An 11,480-nucleotide genomic window follows, 5' to 3' on the forward strand; every position below is an offset into this window, starting at 1 on the left:
AGGTGCCGCGCCTTGGGCAGGTGCGGCGCCAGGGGCCCGGAGCTGCGGTGCCTCCGCCGGGCTTGGGCCGTTTTGGAGGCGGCCCCGCCGCCCACCTGCCTCACCTGCCGCGTGCGCGTTGTGCTCTTGGGCCCACCGGCCCCGCGCGCACAGGGCGACCCTCACCTGAGCCTTTGTTGGAGCCGGCCGGAAGCCGGCCGAGCGCCCGAGGGGTGTACGCGGCCCCCGCGACCTCCTGAGCGGAGAGGGTGACCCAGGACCCTCGCCCCACCTGGCTCCGCCGCCTCCACGCCGCGCTCTGGCCGGCGGGCTCGCCTTCCCGGCTGGCTCTGGGCCGTGCGCGCCCACCGGCATGGCGATGTGGGACCCGCGCGGGTCTGCCGCGGGGGCGGCGACGCTGGCTGACCTTTCAGCCTCCGGCCGTGGTTTCCGTGGGGGCACCGCTTTCCCAACCGGTCGTGCTGACGCTCAGGCGGGAGGGTCCCCTGCTCCCCCGACCTGCTCCCTTCATCCTCCTCTTTCTCTCTCTGAGCTGCTCCCAGCCATCCTCCCTTCTCCCTCTCATGACCTGCTCCCTCCCTGCCCTGGCCCCCTCTCCCACTGCCCTGCTCCCCCTCACTACCCCCCACTTGCTCTCTCCCTGCCCTGGTCCCCCTCACTCCCCCCACTTGCTTCCCTCCTGCCCTGCTCCCCACCCCATCCTGCTCGCCCCCCTGCCCTGCTCTCTTCCTGATAGTTGCAGAACATCCGTGGCCCCGTCTGTAAGTCGTTTGTGTTGTCTGAGAAGATTTCACAGGGACATACACAGAACATGTGACTTGATCTATAAGACGGTGCTAGATGCAGGGTGAACACAGACTCAAACACCAAATCCTGATGTGCTAGAGCCAGAGGGTCTCAGGTGAAGAGGCTTGAGAGGGGTAACGGGATCCAGGAGGGGGTCTTAGCCTTACCCCGTGGGTACTGGCCCTGAGGACTTGTCATGCCCAGGGGCTGGTTAAGGCTGGGAGTAGAAGTCGCGGAGGAGGAACATAAGGAAGGCCAGGCAGTCAGGCCTCCCCGTGAAGTGTCTACTGGTAGCTGTCTCCACTACAGGCGTCAGGGCTGAGAGCATAAAGGCGGGCATGTGTCCTCCCCTTTCCTCGGTGCCAGGGTGGCCACCGCGTACCCATTATACACATTGTAAACTGAGGCTCAAAGCAGTGAAACGCCTTAGCTGTTCTCTGAAGTGTCCCGCGTCTGGGCCATGGGTGAATGCTCATTGCTGGGGGTTTTAGATGAGTGCTAGCACTTATGCTGGCCGGTGTTGTGGCCTCACATGGAGAGCGGCAGGACTTCCAGCCACCTGAGCATGTGAGTGCCCACTTTGTGTCATCCTCCCTCCCTGGAACCAGCATTTCTACCTTCTCGGAGCCCAGTGAACTCTGGTGTCCCTCTGGTTGGAGACTTTCCCTGGAACCACGGGCTCCCTGCTGCCGGAGTCCCTGCTCTGGGACCGTGGAGTAGGCCTGTCCTCCTGAGGTCAGGTGGCTTGTCATGGGGTGTGCTGCTCCTGGGTGACCAGGCAGCAGGGACAGAGTGGAGGTGGAAGAGAGGTGACCCACATTAACGTCTGCCTTTGGTTGGCCACAGGAGACTGGGTGCAGCTGCTCTGAGCCCCTGGGGAAGGGGGGTCTGAGTAGTGAGTTTTCTGTAGCTTTTTATTTGGAGGAAGATGTGACCTGACCCACAGAAAGCTGTGGGGCCTTCTAGGCTAACCGCATGCCAGGCGGTTCTGCCAAGGGCTCCTGGCTTCCTGCTGGAGCTGTGTACGGGAGAGCCTCTGGTGGGCAAAAGCCCCCAGAGGCCTACTCAGGCCTCCTTGCACACGCACACACAGGCACACACAACCCGGGCTTTCCCTGCTCTGCCTTCCAGGCCAGGAAGTGGGAGGAGGGTCTGCACTCAGAGCTCTCCTCTCCCTTCGTCGGGAGAAGAGGGTCATGGGGTACCCAGCTTGGAGAGTGTGGGTCTTCTCAGGGAGGAGACCAGACTTAGTTTGACAGGAAGTTTCACACACACACACACCCATACACACCCATACAGCCATGCAAGGAGTCTGCTCAGGGGGAACTGGAAACGTCTGTGGTCTCGTCCACAGCAAAGAACTCTTGGGGGCGGAATTCCCCCGACCCATGTGATGTAGGAGTCTGCCCCGGGCCCCAGACCAGTAGCCTCCACAGAGGCCCTGCCCCGCCCCCCCCCAGCTCTCAAACTGGGGTGCCTGTATCAGCAGCGTCCTCAGCCACAAACTCGTTAGAAGTGCAGGTCTTCCGGCTCCAGCCCTCCTGGTCAGTCTGATGTCCCATAGCCCGAGCTGGGGAAGAGGGAGCTCTGAATGGAGCACCTCCAGCCCGGGGGCTCCGACCTTCACATCTGAGCCCAGAGCAGGCCTGGCCAAGCCAACCAGCTTGGGGGTAGGGAAGGGTTGCTGTGGGCATGTCCGTGGAGAGACCAGGCCGGCGGTGGTGGTTTTTGCACTGAACTTTAATTTTGAGAGAATTATAGATTCACGTGCAGCTGGAAGCAATACCCCTCATGTCCTTCACCCGGCTTTCCTAGTGGTGACATCTTACAAAACCATAGGGCACATCCCAGCAGGAGGCTACGTGGTGACAGTCAAGATACAGATACTGCCTTCCCCAGCTTCTGTTCACACCTGTCTCCCTCCTCCCCACCTGGCAGCCACACTCTGCTCTCCACTTCTGGGATTCCGTCATTCCAGGAGTGTTACATAAAGGGAATGCTACCGTGTGGAACCTCTGGGGACTGGCATTTCCCACGCAGCACGGTCCCCCGAGATCCCTGCAGGCTGCTGCCTCCTCCTTGTGTCCCCAGGCGGCGGGCGCCCCCGGTCAGTTCAGTCCTCGGCTGTGGGGCGGCCAGCCTTGGGCCGTGCCCGGGGAGGCTGCTGGAGACACAGGCACACAGAGATTCTTCTGTGAACGGACGTTTACACTTCTCGGAGATAGATGTTTAGGAGGGCCGTCGCTGGGTCGTTGGTAGCTGCATGCTTCGTTTTACAAGCCGCAGCCGGACCGTTGTCCAGAGCGGCTGCTCCCTGTTCCGTTCCCAGCTGCAGTGGGGATGAGATCCAGGTTCCCCTCGCCGGCATTTGGAGGTGCCACTGTTGGAGCAGCCCGAGGGGGATGTGGCGAGGGCTCTGTGTGGCTTTACTCCGCCCTTGCCTGGTGGCCGGGATGGTGGACCCTTCTCCATGGGCTGACTTGCCGTCCTTAGGACCGCCGGTGAAATGTCTATCTTCCGTCCAGTTTCTGGGTGGGTTTGTGGTGTTTTTTTTTTTCTTTTGAGTTTTGAGAGTTCTTTATATATCCTAGATACTAGTCCTTTGTCAGGGATGGTGGCTCGGACGCAGCTCCCGGTCTTGGCTCGGACGCAGCTCCCGGTCTGTAGCTTCATCCCGTCTCCGGGCCTTCCACAGAGAAGTTCTCAGTTTTCCCTTTTAAGGAGTGCGCTTTGATTGTGTAAGGGCTCTTGGCTCTAGATCCCGAAGATTAGCTCCCAGGTGTTTCCAAAGAGTGCATAGCTTTGTGCTGTACATTTTAATCTGTGGCACGTTTCGAGTTAATTTCTGTACAAGATGTGAAGATTAGGATGGGTTTTTTGCGGAAGTCTTCCATCCGTACCCCCCACCCCCGTCCCCATCCTGGAGTTGGACAGTAGGGACTGGGGACACCAGCCTTCCCTTGCCTGGCCACGTGGTCCTGGCTCCCACGCCTGCCTCTGCCCAGATTCCAGGGGCCCGGAGCCTTCTGGACCCACTGACACCTGCTTTTTCTGGCCTCTGTTTCCTGAGTGGGACCTGGTCTGGGGGAGGAGGGAAGCAGAGCCAGCTGTGAAGTGGGCAAGCCCAACTGGCTGTCCCTCCCCCTCCTGCCCAGCCCGAGCCCCAGACAGGCTGCAGCTCCAGGACCCACTTATCTCAGTGCTCTGTGGTGGGAGGCTACGGATCGCGGTCCCTACCATACCCCTTCCCTGCTCTGGATCCCCGCTGAGGGACCCATCCCCCCGCCCCTCCAGGACTGTATTCCAGAGGACACAACCATCTTGAGGCGCTTGGACAGCACTCAGGAATTGTGAGTCTAGGGGTTGGGTGGATGCTGGGGCCACTTTCTCGCTCCTGGGCCCGAGGGACGCGCCATGAGTGCTGAGGTGGCGGGACTGAACCACCAGAGGTTAGCATGGCCCAGGTGACATGTCTGTGTGTGTGAGGCCTCACAGCCCCAAAAAGGCAGTGGTGCTCCAGGACAGAACCTTGTTGCCCAGAGGGCAGTGCAGCCTCCCATCTGGGACCCCCAGGGCACCCCTGAGAACCATCGCCAGCGTGCGTCCGCGGTTAGGCCAGGCAGAAGCAGGTGTGGAAGGTGGCCCCAGCAGTGCCAGCAAGGGTTTGGGCTTGCTTTTGGGGGTGTTGGAGGACATGAATGGCCTGGCCCTCCCTCGCTCGTTTTTCTGAGACAGTAAATGGGGAGAGCGAGCCTCACGGGGTAGGAGAAGTCCCCCAGCGTGGACACACGGGTCCCACAAGCATTTGCCAGTCCTGGTGCTGTGGTCCCATTGGCCCCTTGCCATGTGCACGGGCATCTGCCGGCCTCTGCCCGTGGCTCCGTGTGTGCATCCCTCCCCTTTTGGGAACTCCGTGTGGGGGTCAGGTCTGCCTCCCTGGCCCTGTGCCCACATCAGTCCCAGGTGGCCCCCTTTGGCCCCAGAACAGCCTCGGGGGACTTGCTGGAGTAGGCAGCCCTCCCCTGAGCTTGCTCACCCCTGGTTACCAGCGCCCCCCCTGCAGTGGGCAAGCCTCGGAACTCGAGCAGACGGTGCCCCCGGCTGCTCCTCCTCTGTCCTCCTCCACTGGCTCTGGCCTTGGCCTCCACCCTGGGGCTTTCTTGGGGGATTCTGGCAATCGAGTCCTGGGTGCTCCCTAACTTTTACAGATACCTGGGCCTTCGTGTGGGAGGCAGAGTGTGGAAGGTATTTGGGTTCAGAAAGCCTGCTCCCAGAGCCGTTCCAGGGGCTTGGTCAGAAAGGGTTAATGCTGGCTTCCAGGCTGGGTTTTGGGGGTGAGGAGGGCAGAGGTTTGGCAGGGCGGGCAGCATGGGGCGAGGTGGCCCTCAGACGCCGGTGTCGCCCTGCCCACCATTAGTCAGCACAGAGCAAGGGGGGCCTGCTGACAGCCCCCAGCTGCTTCTCCACTGATGTGCTCCCTCCTGTCCCGGCAGCCAGAGCAGCTGAGTCCCACGTCAACAGCAGTGAGGGCCACTTCCTGCCACCCACAGACCTGGCCTTTAGGCTGCTCCGAAGCCAATGAACCCCATGCACCCCGTGAAACCCGCCCTGCCCCCCACACCACACGGGTGAGTGGGGCTCCTGCCACCCTCCCTCCTCAGGCCGCGAGGGTACGGGCGGGGTGCCAGAGCGGGACCTCTCCTAGTACTCAGCCTTCCCGGCAGGGGTCTCCTGACCTGGGCCTCTCCCCCCACCTCTCTGCTTGCAGTGATGGTCCATTTGCTTACGAGTCGGTGCCTTGGCAACAGAGCGCCACTCAGCCCGCGGGATCGCTGTCGGTGGTCACGACCGTGTGGGGCGTTGGCAACGCGGCCCAGAGCCAGGTGAGCCCACATCTGGGCCCACCCCTGAGAGCCGCCAGGGCCCCCCTGGACCTCAGAAAGAAATGGAGTCTTCTGGCCTCCACACCTCCCCCACCCCACCACGACCCACCGAGGCTCTCTTCCTCTCCTCCCCTCACTTCTGCCCCCCCCCCCAGGCCTCTCCTTGGAGCGACTGCATGAAGTGAGTTGTTTGGTTGGTGCTCACTGGTGGTTCTTGCTTCCTCGTAGGTTTTGGGGAACCCCATGGGCCCTGCAGGGAGCCCCCCCGGCAGCTCCGTGATGCCCGGCATGGCCGGCAGCGGCTCTGCCCTGAATTCCCCGCAGTGCCTTGGGCAGCAGGCATTTGGTGAGGGTGCCGCCAGCAAGGGCTTCGTGCAGCAAGGGGTGTATGGCCGCGGGGGCTACCCCGGGGGCCCCGGCTTCACTACTGGGTAAGTGGGACCCCCTCCCCTGGCAGGGGTGCTGGGAGCCTTCCAGGGGCAATGCTTCTGGCTTCGCAGGCACCTAGGCCTGTGCGGACCGGTCTGTTGAATGTCACATCTCTGTGCCTCCCGTGGGCTCCCACGGAAGCATGTAGGAGCGAGCGGGGGCCCAGTAAGTGCCGTGTGGCCCTCGGATGCCAGGCAGGTGAGCACTTCTGAGCCCAGCCCTGTGTGTCTCTCGCAGGTATGCGGGCGGCCCAGGGGGCCCCGGGGGCCTGGGTCTGCCCTCACATGCCGCACGACCCTCCACCGATTTCACTCAGGCAGCGGCGGCGGCCGCGGTGGCTGCTGCTGCGGCCACCGCCACGGCCACCGCCACGGCCACCGTGGCCGCCCTCCAGGAGAAGCAGAGCCAGGAGCTGAGCCAGTACGGAGCGGTGAGGCCCAGCCGCTCCTCCCGTGGCGCCCACGTGTGCTGGTCTGGAAGGCAGGGGACCAGTTGGGCAGCTGGGGTCGGGATCGGGGGACGGGCGCATAGTGAAAGGAGGTGGGGGGAAGGGGCGAGGCGCTGGGGGGGGGTCCCTGGGTGGCATCCACAGAGTAGGGGCTGGCCTGAATGGCTCCTGTCTTCTCTCCCCAGATGGGGGCCGGGCAGGCTTTTAACAGCCAGTTCCTGCAGCACGGAGGTCCCCGGGGGCCCAACGTCCCCAGCAGCATGAACCCTGCCAGCGTGGGAGGGCTGCTGGGCCCCTCTGGCATGAGCCCCATGGGCATGAACCCCACCCGGGCCGCGGGCATGGCACCCCTGTATGCAGGGCAGCGCCTGCCCCAGCACGGGTACCCTGGGCCTCCCCAGGCCCAGCCACTGCCCCGACAGGGGGTCAAGAGAGCCTACTCTGGTGAGGTGAGTGTCTGGGCCTCCCTGGTTCCGAGCTGCACCCAGAGCCGCGGCAACCTCAGACATCCGTGCGAGAGAACTAACCAGGCCTGACGGGGTGGGCGCCGCATCCTCTCTCGGAGCTGGCTTCCCCGACACCCGTTTCCCTGGCACGGTGCCTCCTGTCTCATTCAGGTTTATCCGGGGCAGCAGTACCTGCCAGGAAGCCAGTATGGGCCTAGCGCCACCCAGTACGCGCCTGGCGCCGGGCAGCCTCCCGCCCCCTCCTCCTACCCCGGGCACCGGCTGCCCCTGCAGCAGGGCATGGGCCAGTCCCTGACCGCCTCTGGCCCTGCGGGACTGCACTACAAGGTAGGGTTGGCCCCTCCGGCCCTCTGGGCCCCGTGCTGGCCCCTGCAGGACAGAGGCCTCGACTGGGCTGACTAAGGAATGGGCCCGGGTGCACGGAGGGTGGCCAGGCAGCCCGGAGCTCCGCAGAGATCCTGAGCAGTGCGGGGATCCGGTTCTGAAAAGACCCTTTGTGAGATTTAAGTATCTGCTTGGATATTCATTGTAGGGAGCAGGCAGGGTGAGGGGCCAGGTGCCTAAGCCACTTGAATGTCCTTTAGGGCAGAGTGACCACATTTCCTTTGCTTGTTGGGGACAGGCCCATCGGGAGCATGGCGGGGAGGAGGAGGTGTTTTTTAAGTCTCTGTCAGGCTGTCCTGTAACTCTTTCTAACGGCGTGGGGGAGGGGGTATCATCTCTTTTCCTGGACTACTAATTTTGTAAATTATGAAAATACTGCATGCTCCCTGTCGATTATTTGCAAAATGTAGAACCGTCTGAAGAAGAGACTAGAGGCCAGCTCCTGTGTGTGCGGTGGGCACAGCCCTGCCCCCAGCCCCCTCCTTGGGTCAAGTGCAGGGGCCTGGTGGGGGGGCAGGTGGGGGCCCTGGGCGCACGCAGTTTTCTCTCCTGCAGCCTGCAGAGCAGTTCAACGGTCAGGGCACCAGTTTCAACGGGGGCAGCGTCAGCTACAGCCAGCCTGGCCTGAGTGGGGTACGGGCAGACGGACGGGAGGCTAACAGGGTGGGCACATGGAGAGAGGGCGCCCGAGCAGGAGGAAGTGTGGGTGGCCAGCCAGACCCTCTCGGGGCTGCCCCCTGCCCGATTCTGTCTCGACTGTTCCCGGCGGGTGCTCCAAGAACAAACTCCACCCCCCACCATTCCACCTTGACTGTTTGCTCGACCCCACAGCCCACCCGTTCCATTCCTGGCTACCCCAGCTCCCCACTGCCGGGGAGCCCCACGCCGCCCATGACCCCCGGCAGCAGCGTCCCCTACATGTCCACCAGCCAGGAGGTCAAGTCTCCCTTCCTGCCCGACCTCAAGCCCAGTGCGAGCTCCTTGCACCCGTCACCCCCCGGTGAGTGTCGTCTGCTCTCAGGATGGTTGGGCTGGGGTCCCAGGACCCCAGAGTCCTGCAGGGAATGTGGGGGTTGGGGAGTCCACACCTTCACCTTCTACTCATAGACCTCTTGGTGTATCTTTCGAGGTTGGATCTTCTCTCTAGAAAGATACATGTGCACACAAAATTTTGTGTATGATTTTAGGGGGTTTATGAGTCCCCTGAAGCCCACTCCTGGTTAAGAACCCCTTGCTCTGGGGGAGACTGCCACAGCAGAAGCTGGGGTCCTAGAAACCTAGCTCAAGCCCTGGGATGATGGCAGGTGGTCCGTTCACACCTCCTCAGCCTCCCACCCCTTCTGAAAGCACCAGCGGCACCCTTTTTCTCGGTCGGGGGCATGTTCTCTAGTCATAATTGAGGGGACCCTGGGCCATGTGACTGAGGCGGGATGGAAGGCAGGTCACCAAGACTCTGCTCCATTGGAGGTGATGGCCGGCCCGGGAGCCCCAGGAGAGAGGCTGCCCACACCCCGGCCCCGAGGCGGGGGAGGAGGGGCCTTGCTCCATGACCGCATCCCTGGGGTGGGGGTGGGGCTGGCCATGCAGCCCAGTGTCCTCCGTGCCAGTTGCCCAGGTGCAGGCGGTCGGCTCACAACAGCACGGCCCGCTCCCAGGCAGCGGCCCCTGTGACGAGCTGCGGCTGACCTTCCCTGTGCGCGACGGGGTGGTCCTGGAGCCCTTCCGCCTGCAGCACAACCTGGCCGTGAGCAACCACGCCTTCCAGCTCCGCGACTCCGTCTACAAGACCCTGATGCTGAGGTGAGCGGGCCCCCTGCCCCACGTGTGGGCCCTGCCCCGCGCCGGCCGGTTCTCAGCGCCCGCCCACCCCGCGCAGGCCCGACCTGGAGCTGCAGTTCAAGTGCTACCACCACGAGGACCGGCAGATGAACACCAACTGGCCGGCCTCGGTGCAGGTCAGCGTCAACGCCACCCCACTGACCATCGAGCGCGGCGACAACAAGACGTCCCACAAGCCCCTGTACCTGAAGCATGTGTGCCAGCCGGGCCGCAACACTATCCAGATCACAGTCACAGCCTGCTGCTGCGTGAGTGCCCCCCACAGGGCCACTTCCCTGCCGTGGCCCGCTGGAGCCCGCCCTTTCCAGGCCCGTCTGTTCTCCTGGCCCCACAGTTTCAAGCGGCTTCCCTGCTTTCTGGCGAGGCCTGCTTACCTAGACAGGGCGCTCGTGCTGGCCCCATGCGAGAAGGCCTCTGAGCCGGTCTTCCCACGAGGAGGCTCAGGAGTCCCACGGGCTGGCTGTCCCCAAAGCCTTGCTGGGAGTCACCGGGGCTCCATACAGAGCGGGGCGAAGAGAGGCAGCCGGGCTAAGATGAGCAGCCCACACCCGCGCCGGCCCTGGGGGATCACAGGGATGCTGTAGGCTGGGCACGGGCAGGGGGCTCTCGAGTGCCAGTGTTCTCCCAAGCGACGGCTAGACAGGGGGCTCCCCAGGTGGGCTGGGCCGGCCCGCGGCGCGGGGGGCTCCCAGAGCAGGACAGGCTCCCCGGGCCGCGGCCCCTGACTGGCTCCTTCCGCCGCAGTCCCACCTCTTCGTGCTGCAGCTCGTGCACCGGCCGTCCGTCCGCTCGGTGCTGCAGGGTCTCCTCAAGAAGCGTCTCCTGCCCGCCGAGCACTGCATCACCAAGAGTGAGTCGCCCCGGCCACCACCTGGCACGTCCCCGCGTCCAACGAGGCTGGGTCCCCTGCGACGGGGGCACCAGGTGGGGGGGGGGGCAGCGGTCAGCCCCACGCGGTCCCTTGGGGCTGTGGCGCCAGCAGCGGCCCCTCAGTCCAGCCCTCTCCCCCGTCGGCACCAGTAAAGCGCAACTTCAGCAGCGGCACCATCCCCGGCACGCCAGGGCCCAACGGCGAGGACGGGGTGGAGCAGACGGCCATCAAGGTGTCCCTCAAGTGCCCCATCACCTTCCGCAGGATCCAGCTCCCCGCCCGCGGTCACGACTGCCGCCACATCCAGGTGGGTGGTCCCCGCCGAGCTCTGCCGGGACTTCTGATGCCTGTTTTCCGTCGCCCCCTCTGCTGGCAGGTGGGGACAGCCAGCCAGCAGGCCGGTGGCCAGCCTCCCCCATCCTTCCCCTGTCTCTGAGGACAGTTACAACTGCCCTTCATCCTCGGGGTCTCATCTCAAAGCCAACAAGGCTGCAGGTGCGGTCCTGCCATCCCAAGAGTGACCCCCACGAGCGCGGACGAGTTTTGGTCTTACGGGTGATACTTGGGGCCCCGCTGCGGTGTCTCCTGAGGCACCATGGTCTGGAGGGGATTCTTCACCAGCACAGAGGCCCAATTCTTTGGCCGCGTGGCATCCCAGTCCCCATGAGGACCGTGCGGGCTATCCCTAGTGTCCATCTGTTAGAAAGGGTGCCCCAGGGAAAGCCTGGCACACGTGGCTTCTCAACACGCGAGCAGATCGGCCCAGAAGCACATGGCTCGATCGTGGGGTGCGGGCAGGTCGTCCCCGGCCCCCATGTGAGAAACCACCTCTCCTGCTCCCCACAGTGCTTTGACCTGGAGTCCTACCTACAGCTCAACTGTGAGCGGGGGACCTGGAGGTGCCCCGTGTGCAAGTGAGTATCCCCGAGACGGTCCTCATGGCGGCCCGGGGTGGCCCTTGTCAGAGGCTGTCGGGCTGTTTCCTCCCTACACACAGCACCAAGAAAAACCCGAGTCAGGTTCAGGGGGTCCCAGCACAGATGAGGATGCTGCGGCTCAGGGCAGAGACGTCACCCATGGCATCACCTCACACCCAGTCCCCGTCATGAGGGGTCACCTCCCACGGGGTGGCCTTGGGCACAGTGACAGTGCACAGAGGTGACAGGCCTCCGAGCCGCGTCCCCTCGGTTTTCAACAGCAAGACGGCGTTGCTGGAGGGGCTGGAGGTGGATCAGTACATGCTGGGGGTCCTCATTTACATTCAGAAGTAAGTGTCTTCCTGTCGCCCGGCGTCTGTGGTCGGCAGCAGGCAGCCCCGGGACGGCTGGGAGAAGCACCTGCCATCCCCCCCCCCCCCCCCCCCCCCCCCGCGC

The 11,480-nt window shown here is 63.9% G+C and overlaps 1 protein-coding gene across 6 annotated transcripts in view; it reads left to right on the forward strand.

The window, feature by feature from the left end:
• Nucleotides 1-3,592: 3,592 nt before the first annotated feature.
• Nucleotides 3,593-11,480, forward strand: part of ZMIZ2 (zinc finger MIZ-type containing 2) — a 10,883-nt gene continuing 2,995 nt past the window's right edge. The window contains exons 1-15 of one of the 6 annotated variants that reach the window (XM_034665022.1): nucleotides 4,113-4,136; nucleotides 5,280-5,414; nucleotides 5,555-5,669; nucleotides 5,898-6,100; nucleotides 6,336-6,528; nucleotides 6,732-6,995; nucleotides 7,164-7,340; nucleotides 7,953-8,030; nucleotides 8,229-8,397; nucleotides 9,005-9,197; nucleotides 9,274-9,484; nucleotides 9,981-10,086; nucleotides 10,257-10,414; nucleotides 10,954-11,021; nucleotides 11,306-11,374. In XM_034665022.1, the coding sequence (XP_034520913.1) occupies nucleotides 5,365-5,414; nucleotides 5,555-5,669; nucleotides 5,898-6,100; nucleotides 6,336-6,528; nucleotides 6,732-6,995; nucleotides 7,164-7,340; nucleotides 7,953-8,030; nucleotides 8,229-8,397; nucleotides 9,005-9,197; nucleotides 9,274-9,484; nucleotides 9,981-10,086; nucleotides 10,257-10,414; nucleotides 10,954-11,021; nucleotides 11,306-11,374 (2,054 nt within the window). In that variant the 5' untranslated portion in view covers nucleotides 4,113-4,136; nucleotides 5,280-5,364. Of the gene's footprint in view, nucleotides 4,137-5,279; nucleotides 5,415-5,554; nucleotides 5,670-5,897; nucleotides 6,101-6,335; nucleotides 6,529-6,731; nucleotides 6,996-7,163; nucleotides 7,341-7,952; nucleotides 8,398-9,004; nucleotides 9,198-9,273; nucleotides 9,485-9,980; nucleotides 10,087-10,256; nucleotides 10,415-10,953; nucleotides 11,022-11,305; nucleotides 11,375-11,480 lie in introns of all 6 variants that reach the window. The other 5 variants (XM_034665028.1, XM_034665009.1, XM_034665033.1 and 2 more) reach the window with 5 other exon arrangements.

The sequence above is a fragment of the Ailuropoda melanoleuca genome, chromosome 1 (genome assembly GCF_002007445.2).
Source record: "Ailuropoda melanoleuca isolate Jingjing chromosome 1, ASM200744v2, whole genome shotgun sequence".
Classification (NCBI taxonomy): domain Eukaryota; kingdom Metazoa; phylum Chordata; class Mammalia; order Carnivora; family Ursidae; genus Ailuropoda; species Ailuropoda melanoleuca.